The sequence below is a fragment of the Vipera berus genome (assembly GCF_964194415.1).
Source record: "Vipera berus genome assembly, chromosome: 2".
Lineage (NCBI taxonomy): Eukaryota > Metazoa > Chordata > Lepidosauria > Squamata > Viperidae > Vipera > Vipera berus.
The window spans coordinates 33,773,120-33,800,678 of NC_138203.1; the positions used below are offsets into that span (position 1 = coordinate 33,773,120).

The 27,559-nt window shown below is 39.0% G+C and overlaps 1 protein-coding gene across 2 annotated transcripts in view; it reads left to right on the forward strand.

Annotated features, from left to right (window-relative positions):
* The first annotated feature begins 5,411 nt into the window (after positions 1 to 5,411).
* The window catches only part of FAM169A (family with sequence similarity 169 member A), a 44,955-nt gene continuing 22,807 nt past the window's right edge, over positions 5,412 to 27,559 (forward strand). For both annotated transcript variants that reach the window (XM_081317118.1, XM_081317119.1), the window contains exons 1-2: positions 5,412 to 5,598; positions 26,106 to 26,239. In XM_081317118.1, coding sequence (XP_081173244.1) covers positions 5,592 to 5,598; positions 26,106 to 26,239 — 141 coding nt within the window. In that variant the 5' untranslated portion in view covers positions 5,412 to 5,591. The remainder of the gene's footprint in view (positions 5,599 to 26,105; positions 26,240 to 27,559) is intronic.

The following is a 27,559-nucleotide window of genomic DNA, read 5'->3' on the forward strand; positions in this document are numbered from 1 at the left end:
AATTGGAATGTAAACTGATCTTTTCCAATCCTGTGGCCACTGTTGAGTTTTCCAAATTTGCTGGCAAATTGAGTGTAGCACTTTTACTGCATTGTCTTTTAAGATTTTGAATAGCTCAGCTGGAATACTGTCACTTCCACTAGCTTTGTTGTTGCTCAGTTTTTCTAAGGCCCACTTCACTTCACATTCTAGGATGTCTGGCTCGAGGTCAGTGACCACCTCATTGTGATTATCAGGGACGTTAAGCTCATTCTTGTATAGTTCTTCTGTGTAATTTTGCCACCTCTTCTTAATCTCTTCTGCCTCTGTTAGGTCCCTGCCATTTTGGTCCTTTATCATGCCCATTTTTGCATTAAACGTTCCCTTCATTTCTCCAATTTTCTTGAAAAGATCTCTGGTCCTCCCTATTCTATTGTTTTCTTCTATTTCTTTGCACTGTTCATTTAAGAAGGCATTCTTATCTCTTCTAGCTATTCTCTGGAATTCTGCATTCAATTGGGCGTATCTTTCTTTTTCTCCCTTGCCTTTCGCTTCCCTCCTTTCCTCAGCTATTTGCAAAGCTTCCTCAGACAGCCATTTTGCTTTCTTGCATTTCTTTTTCTTTGGGATGGTTTTGGTTGCTACCTCTTGTACAATGTCGCGAACCTCTGTCCATAGTTCTTCAGGCACTCTGTCTATCAGATCTAATTCCTTAAATCTATTTGTCACCTCTACTGTATATTCAACAGGGATATGATTTAATTCATACCTGAGTGGCCTAGTGCTTTTCCCTACTTTCTTCAGTTTAAGCCTAAACTTTGCAAGGAGAAGCTCATGGTCTGAGCCACAGTCAGCTCCTGGTCTTGTTTTTACTGACTGTATAGAGCTTCTCCATCTTTGGCTGCAGAGCATATAGTCAATCTGATTTCTGTGTTGACCATCTGGTGATGTCCATGTGTAGAGCCGTCTCTTGGGTTGTTGGAAAAGAGTGTTTGCTATGACCATCGCATTCTCTTGACAGAATTCTATCAGCCTGTGCCCTGCTTCATTTTGCACTCCAAGGCCAAACTTGCCTGTTATTCCAGTTATCTTTTGGCTTCCTACTTTAGCATTCCAATCCCCCATGATGATAAGAACATCATTTTTTGGTGTTAGTTCTATAAGGTGCTGTAGTGCTTCATAGAACTGGTCAATTTCATCCTCTTCAGCACTGGTGGTTGGGGCATAGACTTGGACTACTGTGATATTGAATGGTTTGCCTTGGATTCGAACTGAGATCATTCTGTCATTTTGAGGATTGTATCCCAGTATTGCTTTTCCTACTCTTTTATTGACTATGAAGGCTACTCCATTTCTTCCGAAGGATTCTTGCCCACAGTAGTATACCTGATGGTCATCTGAATTAAATTCACCCATTCCTGTTCATTTTAGTTCGCTGATACCTAAGATGTCAATGTTCAGTCTTGTCATCTCTTGTTTGACCACGTCCAGCTTTCCTTGATTCATGGATCTTACATTCCAGGTTCCTATGGAGAAAAAATCTTTACAGCATTGGACTTTCCTTTCACCACCAGACACATCCACAGCTGAGCGTCCTTTCGGCTTTGGCCCAGTCGCTTCATTCTTTCTGGCGCTACTAGTACTAGCCCTCTGCTCTTCCCCAGTAGCATATTGGACGCCTTCCGACCTGAGGGGCTCATCTTCCAGCGTCATATCGTTTTGCCTTTTGGTACTGTCCATAGGGTTTTCATGGCAAAGATACTGGAGTGGGTTGCCATTTCCTTCTCCAGTGGATCACGTTTTGTCAGAACTCTCTGCTATGACCTGTCCGTCTTGGGTGGCCCTGCACGGCATAGCTCATAGCTTCATTGAATTATGCAAGCCCCTTCGCCACGACAAGGCAGTAATCCATGAAGGGGAGTAATCCATGATCTTCATAGAGAAGATTAATGTTGGCCTCATGAGGTAAACTAGGTAAGAATCACAATTACATGAACTAATTATACTTTATTATAAAGCTACATTGACAGAAGATTGATATTGGCCTTGATAGGAATCATATAAACTAATTCTACGTTACTGTAAAGCTACATTAACAGAATCTTGCAAGTATGAAAGTACAGTGCCCCCCCCCCCGCCAACTCCTTTAAAGCCTGAGAAAGTAGGGAGGGATTCTTCTGAGTCTCTTGCTTTTCCCATTATGCAGCCAAGGACTATATTGTCTCTTATCTGCCCGTTCCTTGGCAGCATCCCTTCACACAGTCTCCCAACTATTTTCCACATACTATTACATCCTATGAATAATTCTGCAGTTCTGTGTTAATGGCACTTTCACAAAATGGCTATCATGGTTCTTCTGGCAAAACATTCTCTTACTAGAAGGCAATCCGATGAGATTACTCAATGTTACTCCCTCTAATGCAGGGGTCTCCAACCCCTGGTCTGTGGATTGGTACCAGGCCACATGCCAACAACCGGTCCACACAAACAGCAAAGTCCTACCTGTGGGATGCAGGCAGCACACAAAATCATGCACTCTCTGATCTGTGGAAAAAACTTTCTCCACGAAACTGGTCCCTGGTGCCCAAAAGATTGGGGACCTCTGCTCTAATCTACTAGGCCACTCCATAAAAACTCAGACTTTAGCTGTGATATTAGATTATTGTGGGCTACTGTATTAATTTGGTGTGTTGTATTTTGTAGTGTGTCTGGCTACAGGCTTCAGTGACTACTATTACCTTATTACTTATATTACTTATATTCAGTGACTACTATTACCTTGTTTTTAACTAGAATAAGTGGGCATACTTCCAGACAAGATATGAATTGAAATTACTATTTTATTTTGTAAGAATGCTTCTGGATATTTTTGGAATACATATTATGACAGAGAGTGGTGCTGTTCTCAGAAGCAGGTAAATACACAAGCATGGAAATAAACCTGTTAAGTTACAATTGTTTTAATTTATGAATTGTATATATGAAAATAGAGTATGCCTATAAAATAGAAAATAGGTATCTACACATGCATATTGTAAGCAACCTTACTGATTATAACTGAGGCTGAAATCCTCTGCTTACTAGAGTATATGGCTCTGATCCCAGTAGTACTATCATATGTATAGAGAAAATGAATGTATAGAACATTTGGAGAACCAGGAAGCTATTGTAGCCCCTCTGTTCCTACCAAACTTCCATAATAAATAGGGACAGAATACAGTAAAGATTTTAGTGGTTATAAATACTATTGAATAGACTGATATTGTTTCATATCAATAAAATTACTTTTAGAACTTTATGACCCCAAATTACATAAAAATAGGATCTGTACCACTTTACTAGAATTTATATTTTATTAAACTTAATTAAAATTTGCATTCAAATAAGGAAAAAACCTCTACCTTTAAACATAAGACTTTCATTATTGCAGTGCAAGAAATTCCTATCACTGGTTGCTGAAAAATTCTAGAAAATGCAAGCACCTCTTTCTTTGAATCAGAATGGAAAATTGTTCTTCCCAAAACGTTTTGGCAAAAGATTAATGTAATAGTAAAGGACCTATTTTTAAAAGTTTTTTTAAAAATATGGGACATAAATAATTACCTATACAAATGTGGATATAAACATGGAATATATAAAATGCTTATACTCTTAAGATCACACTTGTATGAATACAAGCATAAATATGCATATTCCCAAGTTTTTCTTGATTTGCTTTTTTTATTTTGATATTTTGTATACTGTATCTTACACAAACACACACAGACTAAATCTACATTCTAGTTTTGACAAATTGTTTTTTATCTGAATAAAAAATATGAGGAATACATCTGAGTAATTCCATGCAGATGAGTGTATAATTAACTAGTAACTTTAGCACCTGCTGTTTGTATTTCCGTTGCAGGAGTATTAAATTTTCCAGAAGCTACACTGTTGCTTTTCAACTGATTGAAAGAAAAAACATACATTCTCAGTGGGCCAAATCTCCTTTTTTGGTCAAACATTTTATTCATAGTTGCCACATTTTATTATGCTGCTTTGTTAATCGTATGGCTGTTTTCTTTACCAGAACGAAATCAAATGCAACGCCACCCTTCCAAAATGTCCGTGACCTTTTCCATCTCCATCACTAAGGCTTTCGTTGTCGCCTGCACCATCCTGTCACCAATCACACAGTATTGTTCTCTGGAACAGTTGCAGCTATTGCTAAAGAACACTGAAGCAGCACATCGAGATGGGGGGAAAAAGCCTTCCCGATTTAAATATAAACAAATATATTTTACGCCGGCAGGTTGATCGCGTCATTTTTCCCTTTTAAATTTGCATTTATAATCAATCGTCTAGCCCAGGGGTCGGCAACCTTGGCTCTTTTATGACTCGCGGACTTCAACTCCCAGAATTCCCGAGCCAGCTGGCTCGGGAATTCTGGGAGTTGAAGTCCGCGAGTCATAAAAGAGCCAAGGTTGCCGACCCCTGGGCTAGCCGTATTGTCTTGGCAGCCTCCAAAAAGCTCTCTTGATTGGGGCCATCAGATCTGGTGATCTGTGCCCGTAATTTTCCTTTGTTGTAGCGGCGGCTCCTGACCGGCTGAGAGATGCGGCGAAGAGGGAAGCGGCAGGCGAAGCCGAAGTGGGCACCTCTGAAGGCTCCAGGCGTTGCAGAAGGAGTGCGTCAGACACGGAGGTTCAGAGAACGGAGAGGGAGGACAGGAGGGGAGGGACGGCGGTGATCAGATCAGGCGCCCGCCTGGCAGAAGCCGCGAGGGGCAAGCCGGAGGAGGCCAGCCTAGGTGGACGTTAAACCGGGGCAGCCCCTTTCCAGTCAAGGGCTCCAATTTCTTTGCAGCTCGAGAGGGAAGCGGCTTGGCCAAAGTGAGTGGTTAGCGCACCAGGGGCGTTGGAGAAGCCATCTCGCTTTGGGCCGATGATGATAACCTGCCGGTGCGCTTAGCTGAGGCGTAGCAGTCTCCTCCTCCTCCTCCTCCTCCCCCCTCCCATTCTGGGCTGACTTCGAGGCTGGCGGGCATTGGCGCACGGGGAGGAGGAACAGCCCGTGGTAGAAATCCCCGACTCGGGATTGTGGAGTAATGAGAGTTTCGGTCTCCTCTCTTGCAGGGAGGCGGCTGCGCCAGTCCTCAGACAAGCCAGGTGGCGGGCGGGAGAGCGGGTGCTGAGGCGACGGCTCGTTTGCTTGTGTGCTTCGCCCCCCTTTTTTTACGCGCGCTTACGCCCGCCTCTCCGCAGCCTCTAGGCCAGTCCGCTTCGGGCAGGTAGGCTACGAGCACTGGAGGTGCGCGCCTACGTTGGAGTGCTGGTCTCCCGTATCGCCCCCCCCCCTCCAATAAGACTCCACAGGGCGCACCTCCGACCTTTCCAGGAAAGGGCCAAAGTGCCCTTTCACGCGCCTATTTCCCTGACCTTTTTTTTTTTTTTGCACGTCCACCTCTCCGATCCGCGGGGGGGGGGACGTGGGGGCGGAGGGCAGCGGTAGGACGCGGCGCGCACTGGGGAGGTTTTGACGTCGGCCTCAGCTGTGGAGAATGAATTAAAGCGGCTTTCCAGGAGCGGCGGCGGCGGGGCGCGTCTCAGGTTACGGTGCGCCTTACTGACTGAATGAAAGGTAACGGCTCTTCCACCCAATTCGAGGCGAGGCATCGTCGGTGCAGTCCCGGGAAATTCCGTTTCCCCCCCCCCTTTTCCCCAGGTTGCTGTTGGATGAGCCCTCCCCCTCTGTTTCCTTTCTAGCGCGATCCTATCCGGTAGGCCGGTGGATGTAGTAAAGGGCGGGCGGCGCTTGTAGTCCGATAGTACGCCTTTTAAGGCTCTGGGTGGGAGAGGGGAAATATGTACGCTACTCCATTTGCAGACATCTGTTCAGGATGTGCAATGCTTCATGTTGGAGGATGGTAGAAGGGTTTGCCAGTAATTTCCTAGCAACCTTTTTCAGGCTGCTGATGCCTTCCACTCCTCTAATTGACAATGCCATATTGGCTGGGAATTCTGGGATTTGAAATCCAACACATGGGGAAGGGGATCCAGTCTGAGAAGGCTTATTTGATATGAGAATGCTGTTTAATTCTTACCATATTAATTACATTTGCTTAATGAATTAAAGGGGGGGTTGATCCACACAACTGTATTGTTGTCCAAATCTAAGCATGTTATGTAATAGATTAGATGTATGTATGTATTAGATTCTTGCACATATCAGGAATGAAGGACAAGCTTTTTTGCATAACGCCTGTTATGTTGCAAACCAAAAAATTAGGCCTAATAATAAGGATTGTAACTTCTATTACCTTTTTGGATATTCATATTTGGCTCATGAGACTTTAACATACTGAGTCTGATTTCTACATGGGGCTTGATGGTTTTGTGAATTATTGCAATAGAAAGAGGTCCTGTACTTTACCAAGATTAATAATTTTTAGTTTTATTGTACAATGGCAGCTGCTAACACTTATCTTTCAAGAATGTAACTAGTGTTAGACCATCTCCTTAAAACTACTGTGCTGTTCACTTTCCTTATTTATTTTGCTTTTAAAAATCAAAATATCTGAAGGTTCTACTGTGCAGTGTTGAGAGCTACTGAAAATCCGAATTTTCATTTAACTGAGTACCTCCAACTTATTTGAGTTCTTTCAGTCTGCTTTCTTAAATCCTTTCTGCTGAAAATGTAGAACAATGCTTTCTGGAAATGTATGTTGATGGAAGAACCAATGTTACTGTTTAGCATCTATTGCTTGAAAAACTCTAACCATAGTGATTTGTTTGTTTTGAAATACTTGTAATTTGTGAATAATGTTGAGCATGTCCTAAGCTGCATTCCGTATTTATGTGGGCAACTGGAGAAGTGTATTATAACTATGTAAATGTTCTGTGAGGCATGAAGTTCTGGATAAAGCCTGAAAAAAATCAAGTGTATAGTGATTCTGTTCTTGTCTTCTAGAAATATGACTGAGACTCAAATTACTGAAAATGCTCTGGAATAAGCAACAGTGCATTATTCCAGTGGAGATTAGATAGAAACAAGGAACTCGTGACCTTGATTACTTAGAACAAGGTTTGGATGTTGGAAGGAACTTCTCTTGATGTTGTAAGTCTATTTTGAGAGCCACAAATAGAGATAAATAAAAGGGAATTTGCATAGAATTTGCATAGATATGAAGAGACTATTGTCTGATATTCAGTGGGAAACCATTGTAAAAACACTTACAATTCATTATACATAATATATTGAATTTCTCCAAATTATACGTAAAAACAAAGGTACACCTCAAATTAAAAAAAAATCTGGAAATTTTATATCTTTATTTAGATAACACCTTGAAACCCAGTTTTCATGGTTTTTATACCTGAGGCTAAATATGTTCTTGGACCAGATTCTTACCTTTTTGATCATGACTTTATAGTACTATATAGTACTGTCATTGCTTCCATTCATATTTGAAGCTGTAAGTCAAAACTATAACCTTTGGCCAACTATCCTTCATATGAACTACAGTTGAAATAATTTTCAGTCCTTGTGAGCACTGATTTTTTTGAAATTCTGGAAAAATCTTACGCCTTGAGGTGAGATTGGCTCCTACCCTCCTGATGTTTCAACTGAGCCTTAAGACCTGGCTCTGCCTGATGACTGGAGACTCAGTGGGGAAGGTTCGTACTGGATGACGTTGACTAATTAAAATTCACTCCCCCCCCATGTATCTGGCTCTCTGCCATTTTTCTCCTTAATTTTATTTGTTAATGTTGTATTTGCTGTGTTTTTGGCAATTGATGATTTTAATGTTTTTCATTGTTTTTAATGTTGTTAGCTGCCCAGAGTCATTGGATACGAGATTGGTGACAAATAAATTTTTAGAGATAGATACTTAGATAAGTGTTTTCATATCTCTGAAGGACTGATACTTGTGTTTCCCCAAAAATAAGACTGGGTCTTATATTAATTTTTGCTCCAAAAGTCACTTTAGGGCTTATTTACTGGTTAGATCTTATTTTCAGGGAAATATGGTACGAAATGTGCCATCTGGCTGATGATCTTAATTGGGGCTTATTTTGGGGGTAGGGCTTATATTACGATCATCCTGGAAAAATCATACTACGGCTTATTTTCCGGTTAGGTCTTATTTTGGGGGAAACAGTGTATGTAGGAGAACTTGTTCATTGTTGTTCAGAAGACAGAACAAGAAGTAGTGGGATTAAATTACAAGATATCAAATATCAGAAACAACAGTAAGAACTGTTCAACAATGGAACAGTCTGCCTTGGAAGAGGGAAGATGGTGGATGGCCCTCTAATAGTGGATTCCTATTGGATAGGAATAATGCACAAAATCTCATGAAAGCTACCTAAGTAAACTATTTAGTTGTCAAGTTATCTAATTTTAAGATCCTCTAGAGCAGGCATGTCAAACTCCCGGCCCATGGGCCGGATGTGTCATGACAAAACCGCACCTACCCCATTGGTGGCAATGGGGAAAAAGTTGCAATACGTCGTGTGACATGACATGATGTCACGAGTTTGACATGCCTGCTCTAGAGATAATCTTAAGAGTTACAGATGAGGAGAGGTTACTTCTTCTATATATTTCTGTATATAGGTTTAGGTTTCTGGGTGTTACCATAAAGGAGGACCTGACCAGGAGTGCTCATGTTATAGCATTGGTTAAGAAGGCCCAGCAGAGATTATATTTCATGAGACTTCTCAGGAAACAACAACTGAATGAAAGTCACTGCTGGTGACCTTCTACTGTTGCTCCATAGAGAGCATTCTGAACTATTGCATTTGTGTGTGGTTTGCCAGCTGTATAGTAGCAGATAGGAAAGTGCTCCAGAGGGTCATTACGCTTGCCCAGAGGATTATTGGCTGCCCTCAACTCCACCCCCACCCCAGACGAACTGTACAGTTCCTGTTGTCTTAGGAAAGCTCAAAACATTCTTAAAGACTCATCTCATCCCAGACATTCTTTTTTTGAACTATTGCCATCTGGCAGACGGAACAGGATAATAAAAACAAAGACAAATAGGCTGAAAAATAGTTTTATCCCAGAGCTGTAACCATATTAAATACCAGAGTATAGTGCAACATTGAAGTGCAATATTAGGGGCAGTGCAATGGTAAATAGAATGTGAAGGATGTTTGTATATAATGTATGTTTTTATTTGTGGTTTTTACCTGTATGCAGTGTGCACTGTGGGCAGGAGTTAATTTCATTATGAGTTACACAATGACAATAAAGATTTATTCTGTTCTGTTCTGTTCTGTTCTATTCTTGATGGATATATGCAAGATATGTTGGCAGGGCAATGGGAGATAACTTATTTCAAGCCCACAATAGACAGATAATATTTAGAAGTGACACCTTCCTAATTTACTGAGCAATAAGCAGAGGGTATAGCACAATCAGACTTGCAAAATTCTGTTATGGACAATTTCAATGAAAGTAGCTTTAGCCTTTCCATTTTCTGGTTTCATCCACGTAGTGGGCTGACAAATTGTTAACTTACACCCAGACAGTGGGTTTTGCGGTAGAAATGCATATGACATTTATAAATGAGTATAAAAATCAAATGAGATACACACTAGAAATATGGAGAAAAGATTGGTAGCGCTCAGGCAATTGGTATGTCTTATGTGTTTGGGGAAAAAACATGTTTACTCTGCAGTTTTTGGAACGTGCTTCAAAGTCTTCCAGTATTTTTTTTTGGTCCTTATTAAAATAATGCATGTGTAAATTCATTGAAAGAAAACACTTGTCAAGTTTTCCTGTATATGATTTGAATAGAATGGGACTACTTGCTGATAGTTGTAATCAGGGCTTTTTTTTCTCATAGAACGCTCAGAACGGCGTTCCAGAACCTTTTTTTTGCAAAAAAAAAAAACCCTAAAAAACCCAGCTCCCTTATTGGTTTTCCTAAGCCTATTGCAGGGCTAGCAATCTTGGCTCGTTTTTATGACTCATGGACTTCAACTCCCAGAAATCCTGAGCCAGCCATGCTGAGGGGAAAGGGAGAGGTTTCCAAGCTGAGCCATGCTGGCTCAGGAATTCTGGGAGTTGAAGTCCACGAGTCATAAAAGAGCCTGCACTAGAGGAGGACATTAAAATTATTTACAGGATTACTTCTTTAGGAACTAAACTTTTAAAATCTAAAACATTTAATTCAGAAAAGCCAACAGGAAAGAACCTCACATTTTTCATCTGCTTCTGTCTTTTGGAAGGTAAAATTAGATAACAAAATAATCTATTTCTTATGTTAACATCTCTGCAATGAAATCAAAGGTAACAGGAAAGAAATGAGAAACATTTTTCTCAATGTAATATGTCTAATTTAGCTGATTCTAGAAAAAAAATAGTATCTTTTGTACACTCTTGAAAACTATTTTGAATCTAAACAATTCTTAAGAATGAAATATTCTTAATTTGGCCTTTACTTTTACTGTTTGGACTGTTGTGTGTTTTGAAAAATAGATTATTTAGAATCTAGTTATGTTGCATTTCAGTCTTTAAATAATTAACCTAGTATATACATAACAATATATGATGTTTTCCCTGGTGAGCTTAACATCAATAACAACATTTATTAAAAAGGCTAAAATAATTTCTGGGGGTATTATCTGTATAGTAAAATTTTGGACAAGCAGTGATCATGTTACATATGTGCATAAGTGTAGTCAGTAGCATATGCCTTTTTAAAAATATCAAACATGCAAAGAAACAAAAATAAGTCCAAAATATCTGTATTACATCCAGAAATGCCAACTTTGCAACCAATATTTCTCATCCATAACTATGGCACCCTAAGGATACCTGCATACATGCAAATGTTTCTCTGGGATCAGTAACGCAACAGGGATTGCTTTTTCTTTCCAGTAACATATACCTAAAATCAGTTTATTGCATTTGGCAATTGTACTAAAAAAATCTCATTTAATTTGAAATCAAGTGAAAAATTGATTTAAATTATTTTATTAAAACAAATTAATGGCAATTCTTTTATAAAAAGTTGACTCAAACAAAATGAGTTTGACATGCCTGCTCTAGATAGTTGAATGCTCCAAAATAAATTCTAGACCAGGCCTGTACATGCAGCCTACCAAGCACCCTTGGACAGAGCACAGACTTTTTTTTTAAGTAATAAAATCACCACCACTGCCCTGAAAGTCATGTTGCCTAGTGCCTCCATAGCTTACCATGACCACAAGCTCCAACACAGTAGATGCTCACCAAATCACTGATTAGCCCACCAGCATTCCTTTGCAGACCACAAAGATTTTTAATTTATCAGTGTGGGCCTTTCCTTTCTACAAGTTGTTTAATAATAATAATAATAATAATAATAATAATAATAATAATAATAATAATAATAATAATAATAATAATAATAATAATATAATATAATAATAATAATAGTAATAATAATAGTAATAATAAGTAGTAGTAGTAGTTGGAAGGGACCTTGGAGGTCATCTAGTCCAACGCCCTGCTCAGGCAGGAAACCCTATACCATTTCAGACAAATAGCTGGCCAGTCTCTTCTTAAAAACTTCCAGTGTTGGAGCATTCACCACTTCTGGAGGCAGGTTGTTCCACTGGTTAGTTGTTCTGTCAGGAAATTTCTCCTTAGTACTAGGTTGCTTCTCTCCTTGACTAGTTTCCATCCGTTGCTTCTTGTCCTGCTTTCAGGTGCTTTGGAGAATAGCTTGACTCCCTCTTCTTTGTGGCAGCTCCTGAGATATTGGAACACTGCTATCATGTCACCCCTCACCCTTCTCTTCATTAAACTACACATACCCAATTCCAGCAACCGTTCCCTATGTTTTAGCCTCCAGTCCCCCAATCATCTTTGTTGCTCTTCTCTGTACTCTTTCTAGAGTCTCGACATCTTTTTTACATCGTGGTGACCAAAACTGGATGCAATATTCCAGGTGTGGCCTTACCAAGGCATTGTAAAGTGGTATTAGTACTTCATGTGATCTTGATTCTATCCTTCTGTTAATGAAGCCTAGCACTGTGTTGGCTTTTTTGGCAGCTGCAGCACACTGCTGGCTCATATTAAAGTGATTGTCCACTAGGACTACGAGATCTCTCTTCACAGTTACTACTATTGAGCAAGGTACCACCTATACTATACCTGTGCATTTGATTTTTCCTGCCTAAATGTAGAACCTTACTTTTTTCACAATTGAATTTCATTTTGTTAGATAGTGCCCAGTGTTTGAGTCTGTCCGGATCCACCTGTATCTTAAGCCTATCTTCTGGAGTATTGCCTATTCCTGCCAGCTTGGTGTTGTTTGCAAATTTGATGAGTTCCCCATCTATCCTCTCATCCAAATCGTTGATGAAGATGTTGAAGAGCTACACAGACCTCTTCTAGATTTTCCTCTTGCCTTTCCGAGTTAACTCCCTGGTCTGTCATTGAGCAAGAATTGACTTTGTAGAGAAGCATACTATCATTTGATGTATATTTAACATATGTTCTACCTTTATTTACCAATTATATAATATTTGTATGCAATCCACATGGCGAGGTTTGGGGAAATTTACAATAGAAAAAATATATTTTTAAAATCATAAGATTAAAACATCGCCTGGCCCGCACCGCCTCCGCTGCCCGCATTGTGCAGCCCCGCCATATAGAGTGGGCTCTGCTGCTCCCACAGCACCAGCCATGCTGGCTCCGGCCTCAGGGAGGGGAGCCCGCCGCCAACACCCTTCGCACCTGTGACTGCAGCAGCACCCCCCAACCCCTCCCCCCCCCGCCTCCTGCGCCTGCCAAGATGAGAGTTCCGGCACCTTTTTTTTTTTTAGAAAAAAAGCATTGGTTGTAATTGATGATGCAGTGAAAAACACAAATGATCCAATATGGGGTATGAGAGAATGGCCATAAGGACAGTTTTTTTTTAAGATAACTGGTATTAGCAATATGTATCAGCTGGAGTAAATAATAGTTTTGAACAAATGTTCTTCAGAGATTATCTAGCAATTTTAGGTTTAGCTGTCTCTGACATTTCTTGAAGATTTAGTAATTTCTTGTAACAAATGGTTTTCAAAGGGAGTTATATAACTGGACACTTTTTAAAAAGTTTATAAAATGCATATGCCTAAATTTGGCACCAGCTGAAGAATCATAGGCAAGAACCACTAAATGATTTAAAGCTCTTAAGGTAAAAGTCACTTTAATCAGGAATGTGTGGCAGGAATACAGTACAGAAAGAAGTCATACTAAAACATCCATGCAAATGCTTGGAGGGGAAGGGATCAAATCCCATCCCCTCTCTTTCTTTTTTTTCTGTTTTCTTTGTGGGAGGGCAAGTTGTAAATACCTATGATAATAATCATCAGTAACTGCAGTGGACATTAACTAGAACTGTCATTTACCTGGGAGAGTTTTGGGACATTGCATGAATAAGGTAGAGAGTTTAGATTGGAACAGAACAAAATGATTCATCTGTGAAAGAGCCTTATTGTTATTCCCCATACTTTTTCCTATGGATTTTAATTGGGAGTTTGACCTTGGTTCTTTAAAAAAAAATCAATTTAGCTGGCTTGAAAGCTCTATTTGGTATTTAGTTCTGAAGTAACCAATTTATATAGTTAATTAATATGGCTTGATTGAACTGCTATAGTTGAAAAAAATATTTTTACTGAATTCTTTATTTTCAAATGCTAAAGAAAACATAATTATTCAGTTGCTTTTGACTCTTCATGACCTGATAGACATTTTCCCAGGATTATCTCTCAGTAGCTACTGTTTGAGTTCCTGTAAGCTCAAATCTTGTCCATTAACTTTTGCAACTTTGCATTATGTGTCCACAGTATCTTAGTTTTATTTACAGAATTACTGCATTGGGTGAGCAGCCTGGTTTTATTTCAGTTATTGAATTATTTGTTATTTATGAGGGCTACAGTACATTAAAGGTTTTCTCTAGCACCACTGTTCAAAGACCTTGATTTTTCTCTATTCATTGTTTCTGATCATCCAGCTGTCATGATCATATACTACAGCTGAAAAAACTTGGCAGTGACAGTATATTTTGTTTATTTATTTGTCCAGTTTAAATAGCTGTGCATTTCACCAAATAAGCGGCTTTGGGTAGCATACAATAAAGCTAAAGCAATCAATAAATACCTAAATCCATTAACATTAATGATTATTTAAAAAAACATTAAAAACTAGAAAAATAAAAAAAAATCTGTAATCTAATAGATACCTTTGTTATTGCTAAAATGTCTGTTTCTACTCTAATCTCTTCTGGAATAAAAGTGATACCAGCATATTTAATATCCTAGTGTTTCTTTGAGCAATTGTAATTCTAATATCCATTTCCAGCAGTACTTATTATATATTTTGCGTAGAAGTTAAATAATGGGACATTATTCCTAATGTACTCTTTTCCTAATGCTTAACCGTTTAGTTTCTCTATATCACACAAATTATTCAATGACCTCATGAGATGACCTCATGCACTCACATTTTTAAGGAGTATCCGTGAAACCCACACATACATCTCACTGTTTTTATTCCATGTGTTGCTGAAGAATGGCAAAATCTTAAGTGCTATCTTGTTAGCATTTGAAATAAGTGCAACTGCTTAGTAGTTTGAGTATTCCTTAGCATTGCCATTTTACTTGGAATTGTCTACTGCTATGTTTTCTATACCTGTTTACGAGCCACTAACTGTACTGTATGTATTTAACCTTAATTGTAAAAACCTTTCTGAGTACTATGAATGTGCCAGGATTGTATAATTTCCCAGTAAGCACACATGGTCATGGAAGTAAATTTTTTTAAAATGTCATTTTGGCAATAATTTAAAATGTTAGAACTACTGACCACAGAGAGAAAAAAACAATGACGGCTGCCTGGCAACTATTCTTCGCATTCAGATTGAAAGCTATGAATTGTGTCTCTTGCTAATCTATAAAAGCATAAGCTTCTTCTGGAAGATTACAAAAAATATAGCAAGTATGTTAATCTGAGCTGCTTGGTAGATGCTTACAACCTATTTTTATACCAAATGAACAAAATTTTGCTCTCATTGTAACATTTACCTGACTACATTAAGGACCAGAAAATACCTTAAATAACTTCTGTTCTTCTGAACATCTACAGAAAATTGCTGGGTAAAAAATCTTTTTCTAACAATTTAAGAATTAATAGCACTCTCTCAATTTGGTACTTTCCAAATACAGTATGTTAGATTATAATTCTTAGCCTAAACAGTGGTTGACCATGCTAAGTGGCAAGTTTGAAAATTATAGGAAAATATGCATGGAAGACATTCAGTTGTATAATGATAGGTAATAGTCTGTTTTTGTTTTCAATCTAAAAAGCTGTTTTAGGAAAAGATGTGCTCCCCCGGGAAATGTGTAGTTCTACAGCTACTGTTGAATCCACATTCCCGTTAGGCCGACTTAGCTAAGTTGGTGATAGGATTTGATGAAAATTGTCTTCAGCTTTATTATTCTTTTGTAAATATTCTGAGTTGTTCCTAGGAATGCCTGATATTCATATTCAGTCTTTGATGCCCAAGTTAAGTTAAATTCCTATACTAATTCTGGAGTTAGAGAATCATATAAGCAGCACTGCCCAAACTTTACAATTTGGCAGGCCAGCCAGGGTGGTTGGTTCTGTCCGAGTGATGGACATGCACGTGCAAGCTCCATTTGTGCAAATGGTGGGTGCACGTACCCATCACTTGCACAAATGCAGCCTCACACACGAGTGTGAGTGCTTGCTGCTCATGCAAGTGGAACTGAGCACGTGTTCTCACCCACTACTTGGCACAGCCCAGTTCTGCTGGACTGCTGATATAAGAATCTCCCTTTCATGATAAATACTTATATTATCATAACTATTCCACCTTTGGAAGACCAGGTTATGGAAATATTGTTATGGGATAAATAGAGTAAGAATCTTTTTTGGCACATAATAGGCCAGCCTGTTTGTACTGAACTACTCCTTCCTTTTTGCCAAGATCCCCATGGATTTCAAGGCAAAATATAAAGTGTTGGCTATCATCTAAAACCTTAAATGGGCTAGGCCTAGGTGATGCATTGGATTCCACTATGTCATTTGGTGGCAATAGGACCAATTGTCAGTCCTAGGTTGTGGATGGTGTCACTGACAAGTATTACATCTACAGGAGAAGAGAATATGTAATATGGAAGGCTAGCTCAGGGTCGAACCAGTTCTTCCCTGTGAGGTAACTCAGTTCTGGGGTAAATCATGCCTGGGGATGAACAGTGGTTGGAAAACTAGGTCTCTATGATGCTGCCATCATCCCTTAACTATAAACTAGTTTTTCTCTTCAAACCAGCCCTCTGGGTAACCAGAGTGGATTAAAGGAGCAATCCTCACCCCTTGGGATCTGGCAGTTACAGAAAGGAAAACCAGTCAAAACTCCAAGGAGTCAATAGCTCAGTCAAGCTGAGGCATGTGCCAGAAGGCGGCCAGTCAACTTCAAGTTTTAAACAAAAATCAAAATTATTAAAGTTGCCAGAAGATAAGTTTCCACACAAAACGCGTAGTTAAAAAAGAGCTAAAACACCAAAAAACATTCACTGCATTGGATGGCTTATAAATTCAAATAAGTAGATAAATAATAAAAATAATAAACAATTAAACTCATTTAATTGTTATAAAAGGTTTTAAAATGACTTTTATGTTGATTTTATTCAGTTATTTTGTTTTAATGGAAAGTACCCTGAGGGAAGTATAGAAATGAAATTCATAACACTGTGGAATCCTTGATCTTGGTTGTTGCTGACAGACATTTTATTATTCAAATAGCTAACATCAGTGGTAGCAAATTTGGGGTTTGCTCCCTGTTTATGTACTGTAACTTTTTCTCGTTTTCTCCTTGGTAGTTCCCTGATTAGGGTATTGTTTTTTGATTATTTGTCTGTTGGCTGCTGGAGAAGATGTGTTCTTGTCTTTTTGTTTCCTTCTTAGTTTTTTATTGTCTTTTTTGAATGGCCTGTAAATGTACTTTATCTCTGTTTACCTATGGATGGATGATTTTGGTGAATGCTAAACTCCCAGGAATTCCCTAGGAATTTTGGATTTAGCTTGGTCTAGGATGCTCACAGTCTGCCAGTTAAAATTGTGGTTAAATCTTTCTTATGTGTTGTGAGATCAAGGATTTTTTTTTCTTGTGTCTTCTGACTGCTAGTTGGTGTTCACGGAAGCACTTTGCTAATCGTCTGCATGTGCCACATTGTGGTTGTTACAGTCCTTACATTTCATGTTGTAAATGACTTTGTTTTTCTTCTTCTTGGGCTATTTGGTCTTTTGGTTTATGTAACATACTTTGAAGGAATTAAGTTGATTTGTGTGCTACAGTGAGGCCATGTATTTGTAATAGTCTGTTGGTTGTTTCTGTGATGCTTTGATGTATGGCCATGTTGTCCCTTTCATAGCTTGTGTTGAGTGATCAGGGATTTTTTGATAAAAGTTGTGTTGCTATCCATTTTGTTAGATTATGTTATGTTAGACAGTTTGTTTCCTGCATAATAACACTATAATGCATGAAAACATCTTGGAAACAACCAACAGGCTATTACAATCACATGGCATCGCTGTAGCACGTGTACATAACTAGAAGATATAGTTTTTATTATCAATTGTACTGACATCTAAACTAATCAAAGCGCATTTCAGTTCTGTATTGGAACAGACAACAATAGCATATTCAGTGACTATTGGATGTGCTTTTGGCAGCATAGGCAATTTGGATAGTTGTAGAGAGGATGGAAAATTCAGTTGCTGTTACAGAGGGAAGCAGCCATGTCCTCTGAATCTTAGTACAAAGGAACTATTATATAACCTTCTGTTTTGTACTCTCCCCCCCCCACCCGCCATTATGATTAACTGAGAATGCAGTCTTGCTTCAGTGACAATTATAATGTGTTTACTAATTTAAATGGATTTTTAAAAAATCTTTCCCCATTTTCCTACTTGCCTTCTTTTGTTTTCTGTTTTGTGTAAGTAGCCACAATAACAGTGGTAGGATGCTTAACGCTACATTGCATTATTCAGTCAGCCAGAATAGTAACTGAATAGTCAGATCTTATAAACAGTGCACAAGCCAGAGTGTGATATGATGAAGATTTGACTTGACAGTTTATCAGGCAATATGCGGAAGCTTAAAAGGAAAATAAGAAAGATGCTTGTGTCTTCTGCTTTGGAAGAGGAACCAAGGAAGAAACCTTGTTGCTGGATTCTTCCATTGCAAAGCTTCCATTGCAAAGCTTTGAATACACAAGGAGTATACCACATAAATAGCTGTTCGGGTCTTGAGAGTTGCACAGTTTTTAAAGAGAAGTGAAAGAATAGTTGATTTACCGGTAGGTCTATCTAGGCTGATATGGGTTAAATGCTAGATATCTTTGAATTCAGGGGAACCACCCAAATTCTTACCACCACTCTAAAATATTTCTTCTAGTTGAGGTGGCCTGCATCGATCTATTATATCATGCTTTAATAACTTACTGGAAATAGCATCCTAACCATTTAGTTCATTATCTTGAGAATTTGTCCCCACAAACCCAGGATGAACATACCAAAAATATTACCATAAAGAAGATACAGGGATCTGAACCAAACGAAGCATCCATTGAAACTTGTTTGGTTTAGGGAATACATTTTAACACCTCCTCTAGCCTCCTGTTCAGGCTTTATTAGTGTCCAGCCAAAGATGTTTCTATCAGCTCCTTACTGATTGTCTTACTTCCTCTGTCAGCTTCTAAACAGCCTAGGCAAAGTCTTCCAGTTTATATTTATTATATCAGATACCTTGTGCAGAAAATAAAATGTAATAACCCAGGAAAATTTAATTTCCTCTTTATTTAAGCAAGTAAGCAGGCAAGTTATACTCAAGATGAATTGCTTATTAGTTCAATAAAATTGACTATAAAAATTTCCCAAGTATTACAAATTTAAACTGAATATCCCAATCAACTAAAGATTCAAATGAATATAGTAGAGGGGCAGACAGTCACAAGAAGTGGTTCATCTCTTTGGAAACCAATGATGTAGACCTGCTGAACTTAGCCCCAAATTCTAGGCTGCCATACTCAAAAGACTCCAGATTGCCAAAATGGTGTTTTCTGATTGGCTCCTTTATAAAATCTTACAGACATTCCTGGGTCCCAGTCAGTCCTTCTCAGGTGACGTGGAAAGTCTTAGAACATTTTACCATTTCCAACATATGTTTCTTAATTGCTGTTCCTCTTGATGTGTTTTTGACTGCTTTTTCAAGGTGGTTCCAGTCATCTCCATCCTCTTCTACACCCTGTTTGTCAAAGCTTGTGCTTCTATTTAAAGCCTGAACTAACGTATCTGCTTTATATTAGGCAAGAAAAGCCTTTTTTGCTTTTCAAAATGACTTCTCATAAGTATGTAGTACCATTCTTTAAGCAGATTACAAAAGTAATTTAGCCTGAATATGTAACAGACACTTTAAACCAGAGTGATGATATTATCTGGAGCAAAGTGCAATCCATTACTGATCTGTTTTGTGTGTGTGTGTGTGTGTGTGTGTGTGTGTGTGTGTGTTCCATTGGCTTGGCTCGAATTACTGTCAGCAGTTCTTTGCCACTTTCATTTTTCCTTTCTTTTCTTCCCCTTTTCTTTCTTTTTTATTCTTCCTAGCAGGATCATCCCTGCCATGGCTACCAAGTGAATTTTCCTGGAATATGTCAGATTGCATCTGGATAATCTTCTGGATAATCCAGAAGACTGATTTTGAGTGGCATGCTAACACACCTTTCTGCCTTCCGATCATTTTTCCCCTTCTGTTCAATTGTGTCCGATTCTTGGAAACTGCCTGATTAAGACGGGGAAGTTTTCTTGGCAAGGTTTTTAAAACTGGTTTGCCATTGTCTCCTTCCTAGGGCTGAGAGAATGCAACTAGCTCAAGGTCATCCAGCTGGCATTCTACCTAAGATGGGACTAATACTCACAGTCTCCTGGTGCTCAACCTGATACTTTAACCACTGCACCAAACTGGTTCTCTTTTCCATCCTACCCAACCAATAAGTCTGTGAATGCTTCTGCATTACTGCAGTGGCCAGACAAAGGAGTAGCAGTCTCCCAATTTCTTCACTTGGCTCCTCTTGAGTAATCTTCTTTTCTGAACCCGCTCCCCCTCAAGTCTTCTATTCCCCGGGGAAGACTATTTTAAACTAAATTGGATTCTGACTTCCTCAGATCAAGCCTGCATAGTCACCACCCACCCCATGGTGAGTTTCAAGTCCAAGTTTTTTTTAAAATAAAGGCTTACCTAGTGAAAAAATATGAAGGAGAAAAGAGTGAGAACGCCATATTGAGGGTATGTGTGTGTGTAAATGCGGTTGCTTCCTGTTTTCCCTGTTCTCATTATTATCTAAGGCAGGGGTGTCAAACTCAATTTCATTGAGGGCCGCATCAGCATTGCGGTTGCCCTCAGGGGGCTGGGTGGGTATGGCCAGGGTGGGCATGGCCTACTGGGTGGGTGTGGCTAGAGTGCGTATGACCTACTGGGTGGGCGTGGCCAGCTCTACATCGTTCGCATCAAGGGTGCCTATGGGGGCCTGGGCAGGAGTGGGACAGATCTGAGGGTCTCTGGCAGAAGGAGGGTCTATGGGCCAGGGCCAGGGCCAAGGCAGAGGGGGCCATTCCCTCACTGTTTCCAGGATGGCTTCGCGGGCCACATGAAACCACTTCGCGGGCCAGATCTGGCCCCTGGGCCTTGTGTTTGACATGTCTGATCTAAGGTCTCTTCCAGACTTTAATCACACAGTCTAAAATGCAAAGTGCTTATAAAAAAAGGTAGAGCCAGGTCCCCAAATGAGGAAGACACATCCACCCAAATTCTTTATATTTCCTTCTCTAGATTATCTCAATCCACTCCACTCTTCCCTTCTTCTCTCTGCAGTGAAGGGCACCATTTCCTTCAGGGACCATAGATAATAAGGACAAGGAAGAAATGCCTCAATTCTAGCTTTTCTTCCCTCACTTGATCTGTTTTAACAGTTCTGCTGTACTGTGGACCAAATGTTTAACTGAGTCCCTCCTTCCAGAATAAAGAGAGTTAGCCCAGATGATTTCATGGCAAATACTAAGCTGGATAATGCTCAATTATCAGCCAAACGCAGGGTGGCTGGTATGGATACCACGGGGCAGTCATACTTCAAGAATTGAATATAAATCCTAAATCCAAATCTGGCAAACTGTAAGGAAAGTGCCTAGATGAGATCTTCTTTCTTTTTTTATTTTTTAAAAAAGCCTATCTCTTACAGCAGCAGCAGCAGCAAAGGCTGCAGAAACATTAGGCTATCTCTCTCATTTCAGTCCTTCCGCCGTGACCTGAAGACCTGGTTGTTCCAGCAAGCGGGCCTGGACTGACTACAATTTTTAATTAGGCTTTTACTGGGTTAAATTGTTTTGTAATTTTGAATTTATTGTTTAATTCTCTTGTAATTTTTTTACTCTATGTTTTTTAATTTTTATTGTTGTGAGCCGCCCTGAGTCCTCAAGGAGAAGGGCGGCATATAAATTTAATGAAATGAAATTAAATGAAATGAAATTTCCAACTGCATACAAAGTAGATTATGTGACCCAGGAGCACAGATTGTCCTGAGAAGAAGCAAAGACCTATCTCATATTCATCTGAAGGTCAGTCCAGAAAAACCTACTAACTGTCATGGCACATCATTTCCAGAGAGTCTACAAGGTGTCATACTAGTTCCACAACTGGAACATCAACCCCAGGTGTGTTTGAGCAAATTACATGGACATTTGGAGGACCAGCAATTTCCCGACCAATAACAAGGGTTAATCTCATGCATCAGAACTCTTGAGCACTGGCACAACTGATCTAGACCTATTACATGCTTTTCCACTGGTTCCTGAAGTAGAGCCTGAACCTGAGTCTTATAGCATTCAGTTGGTCCAGGAGATCTTGTCCTTCTATCCTGGAATCATCAGACCTGCAGGGATAGGGAAAATTAAACCATCGGTATTCCAAATGATTATAAATATATGTCTGGAGACTGAGTGGGGCTATTTTGTCAGCCAAGGGTGCTATAGCAAAAGCATACAGACCATCATAACTTCCCCAAGACTCCACACTTCAGATAATAAGAATTCACATGGACTAAGAGGAAGAAACCCTCAACAATGTGAGTTTCTGCAGATCGGCCAAGGAAAAGAAATTTCACATCAGTTTCTACCACCATAGAAAAAGCCTCAGCAAGGGACGCCAACCAAGCACCCTCAAAAGACAAGTCTCGGCCCTCTCCTAGATTTCAGTAGTGAGAATCAAAGAAGTTATCTCTTGTCAAGACATTCCTGATTCCTGATCTCCCTATTAGATGACTCACTATCTACTGGTATCTGTTATGGGATCTTCAGCTACTACATCAAACCCTAACTTAAGACTTGTTTGAAACATTAGACAGGTTAGTCTTAGAGGAGCTGACTTAGAAAGTACTGTTACTAGTAGCCAGAATCCTGTCAAGTGTATGTTAGAAATTATGGGCATTCTCAGCAAAGAAAGTGCTGAGCATCATTCAGCTGGTCACCATCATTCTGTGTTAGACTCAACCATCATAACTAAAGTGAAGTTGTTTTTCATTAGGGATCCATGTTTCTGCCTTCTGATATCCCTACTTAGGCTTCAAAGCCTTACCAATCATAATGTGCAGATAGATCAGGGTTTTCATCAAACTAACATTTGAGACTCCAAATAAGTCTATCCCATGAAGACCTGTGGTGCTTTTGACTAGATCTAGGACACCACATGAGCTGTCCCCCACTTAAATGGCTTTGGCAGACAGCAACTAGTCCTCCATAGGCTCCTTTATAAAGCATATAAACTTAACTTTCATAACTTGGCTGCAGGTTCCATTCAACCAGGGAGAGTATTACAGAAAATAATTCCCAGGGGGGATTAGGGGCCTTATGGTTGTAAGATTCCACCCTTAGGAATAGCTTTGGTATTTCCCACTATAGAATTTCCTGGCTCTACTGTATAAAAACAGCACATTTTTCTAGTTTTGCCTCCAGGGCTAGTAGGAGGGAAAGACCCATTGTAGGATGCCCTGTCTCTTGTGTAGACAAAGAACCCATTGCAGTAAATCCAATAGATAATTTTGTTTTCTGAAACCTTCAGTACTTTTGTCTTTTTTGAGTGGGTGGTCCATGAAAGAAACAGCAAAGAGGAAGAACTTTAAATTGAGCTCCTGGAATGCAGATGAGTAACTTTCACTTTGTTTCTTCTTCCTGAATTGAAAATGATTGTAATTCTGTCTGTCTGTCTGTCTGTCTGTCTGTCTGTCTGTCTGTCTGTCTGTCTATCATGTTCTGGATTGTTTTCTGTTCTTAAAATAATAAGAATTACCTAGAAGCTTTATGTAGAGTGACAAATGATTGCCCTTTTTTGAGGCAGTCAAAAATCACGATAAAAATGTCAGCTGTGATGTTCTGCTCCCCCCCTTTTTTTGTTAAAATGCTACTTTTTTATTTCTTGTATTTTAATCATTTTGCGTAAACATGTTTTATCTTTAAATTGATTTTTGTTCCTTAATTTGTTAACTATTTTAGGAAATTTTAATTAATAGAGAATACCTTTAAAAATATATGATGGCTAGATGAAAAGCTACTTGTGAATTGTATTTTAGCTGCTGTAAGCTGTTTGCGAGAAAAGCCAAGTGTATGTGTGTACATTTGTATATGTGTGTGTGTATAACTTCAGCCAGTCCCCAATTTTCTCTTTAATCCTAGCTTAGAAACCTTTTTAGAAATGAAGTGCATATTATCTGGAACATCTATGGCACATTTTGTTTGTTATTTTTGTTATGGCAAAAAGTCCCATTGCATTTTCTATCTCTAGATTAACTGGTTCTTTTCTGGAGAGGCTCTCCTGGTATGTGTGAACCCAGCCTTTTATATCTCTAGATCAGGGGTCTTCAAACTTGGCCCTTTTATGACTTCAGCTCCCAGAATTCCTCAGCCACAAGTCATAAAAGGGCCAAGTTTGAAGACCCCTGATCTTGATGAAGTCTGGTGGTGTTACTACTATGTTCCAAGGCTGAGACAGTTAATCTAACTGATGGGCCTTCTCCATTATAGTGGCCTTTCTAGAACTCTGATTTAGGAGGTCCCTATCTTAGCTTGCATTTCTTAATTTTTTAGGGCTCACCCTTTATCCAGGCATTTTTATCTTTTGTATGTTTGATGCTGACTGTCGTGTAGCTGTTTTTACACATTGTATTGTTTTTGTTTTGTTATTTCATTTTATTTCTAAGAAAACATAGTACATAAAATAAGTATAATATATTTCAAATAATGATGAAGAACAAGAGTATTGATGTTGCTTCTTCATGTGAAACAATGTTGTTATTCTGTTGTAACATACACAATAAGTGTCAGGATGAATTTAGTAACTTAGTAATTTTTCTCTTGCTGTAATTTAGAAAAATGTAATTACTTTGCTAGCAAATTTGAGCCTTAACCCATTTTTTGTTAAATTATTAAAGTTCAGGAAATTATTCTAAGCAATTATCTAAATGGCAGGTTGCATTAAAAATAGGGGTGGTGTTACTTTGATTTCTCATGGATACCACCCCCAACCTCCATAAGGTATATAGATTCTTATAATCAAATTTATATATAGAATAATCCAATGTGGTTCAGTAATTAAAATGTTGTAGTTATTATGCAACTTTGTACAGGTAGTCCTTACTTATGATCACAATTGAGGCCAAAATTTCTATTGTTCAGTGAGATATTTCTTAAGTGAGTTTCCCCCTATTTTATGACCTTTCTTGCCACAGTTGTTAAATGAATCATTGCAGTTGTTAAGTTAGTAACATAGTTGTTAAGTAAATCTGGCTTACCCACTGACTTTGCTTGTCAGAAGGTTGCAGAAGCTGATCCCATGACCCTGGGGCACTGCAACCATCATAAATATAAGCCAGTTGCCAAGCTTCTGAATTTTGATCATGTGATCAAGGGGTTGCTGCAATGGTTGTAAGTGTGAAAAATGGTTGTAAATCACTTTTTCCAGTGCCATTGTAACTTTGAACAGTCACTAAATGAACTGTTGTAAGTTGAGAACTACTTGTATAATGTCTTTAACTCTATGTTTGCATTTTGCATTGGCTTCAGTTGGTAATTTTGGTCTCCCTGTTGGTTGAAAATTGGGTTGGGTGGTGTGAGGTAAATGCTTTTTCTGCTTGATCATCATTCTGTCCTTGCAGAAGGAGAATTAAAGAGTTGAGAATTTTTTAATTGTTTTCCCATTTCATGTGCAGGTTAAATGAAGAATGGAGTTAATATGGTACAGATGGAATATGTGGTTCAGAATAGTAGAATCAAGCATAGGGGCTACTGATGCAGTTCATGATTTAGTCTCTATCAATGTACAATTCTGCCTGCTTCCTTGGCATAGGTAGTCCTCAGCTTATGTCCATTTGTTCAGTGACTGTTCGAACATACAGTAGTATTGAACAAGTGGACATGACTGGTCCTTGGAGTTCAGGCTGTCACAGCATCCCCGTGGTTGTATGTTTGCAATTTCTGACATTCCCTGCTGGCTTTCCACAGTTAAAGTCAACGGGGAAGCTGGCAGGAAGTGATATGTTGGTCCTGTGAGGTCCTCACTTAATAACATGCATGGTCCTCAATTATAGTAACCAGTACTGCTGAAATTCCTGTCACTAAGTGGTATGGTAACATGGTGTGCTTTATGATCCTGTTGCTTAGCAATGGCCATTCCAGTCCCAATTGCTTTTGTAAACCAAGGACTACATGTATATCCTCTTGGAATTCTGAGCTGCTGCATGTATACTTTAGATAACATGTTCTAAGTGGGTGCAAAAAAATAGGAGTGGGATGGTATGCAGTTTTTTTTAATTTATAAGTAATTTTCTCCAATTTCTCACCTTGAGGATGTGTTAGAGCTAAGTTTCAAAACCTTAGCCTGTAATTGCTTAATGTGTTCAGTTCCTAGACATCTGGAGACTATCAGTTTGGGGAAGGCTACTCTGATGTACATATAATTTTTAAAAAAATCCATTTGGATTCCTAAAATGTAATGACTACAGCAATAATCCTGTATGTGTTTGTGAACTTCCCCAAAGGGATGGACTTCCCTGTGGATCTCCTGGATAACTACAGTCATGAAGATCTGGAGAGATCTGGAGAAGATTGTCTATCTGAACTTAGATGTGGAGATCCAGAAAATCCAGAATATTTCTCTCTTGATAATCTCAAGGTAAGATTGGAGTCATTGCTAGTTCATTTTAATGTGTATAGATATTCTTTATTTGTATAATTTTAGATGATTTTAAAAAATTCCCTTCCAGATTACTAATGTTGTCAGATAGGTAATGTGCACTGTCTGCAGGCTCGCTAGTCACCATCTGTTCACCGCCCTGACTCCTTCAGGAGAAGGGCGGTATACAAATTAAATAAATAAATAAATAAATAAAATAAATAATCTGGACTTGGAAGAAAATACTCAACAAATAATCTCCAGTAGAAGAGAATATATGTAACACAGAACTGAACTGTAAAATCCTTGGTGCTCTCTGAGCTTGTCTGCAGACATTTAATCACTTCACCTGATAAAATCATCAGTGCTATTGAATATGTTTCTTGCTCCCTGTTTATATGCAGTAGCTTGCCCTACTACTGTTGGAATTAAGCCATTTTTACATGCCATTCAAAAGTGATAGTAAGAAAATTAAAAAAGAAATAAGAAGACTAGAACACATCCTCTCCAGCAGCCAACACCCTGATAAGCAGGGATCAACTCCAGGCAAAAAAAGGAAAACAATACAATAACAACAACAACAACAATAATAGACCTTGGAGGTCTTCTAGTCCAACCTTCTGTTCAGGCAGGAAATCCTATACCATTTCAGACAAATGGTTGTCTAGTCTCTTCTTAAAAACTTCCAGTGTTGGAGCATCCACAGCTTCTGGAGGCAGGTTGTTCCACTGATTAATTGTTCTAATTGTCAGGAAGTTTCTCCTTAGTTCTGGGTTGCTTCTCTCCTTGACTAGTTTCCATCCGTTGCTTCTTGTCCTGCCTTCAGGTGCTTTGGAGAATAGCTTGACTTCCTGTTCTTTGTGGCAGCCCCTGAGATATTGGAACACTGCTATCATGTCACCCCTCACTCTTCTCTTCATTAAACTACACATACCCAATTCCAGCTACCGTTCCCTATATGTTTTAGCCTCCAGTCCCCCAATCATCTTTGTTGCTCTTCTCTGTACTCTTTCTAGAGTCTCGACATCTTTTTTACATTGTGGTGACCAAAACTGGATGCACTATTTCAGGTGTGGGCCTACCAAGGCTTTATAAAATGGTATTAACACTTCATGTGATCTTGATTCTATTCCTCTGTTAATGCAGCCTAGCACTGTGTTGGTTTTTTTGACAGCTGCAGCCCATTGCTGGCTCATATTTAAGTGATTGTCCACTAGGACTCCGAGGTCCCTTTCACAGTTCCTACTATTGAGCAAGGTACCACGTATACTGTACCTGTGTATTTGGTTTTTCTTGCCTAAATGTAGAATCTTGATTTTT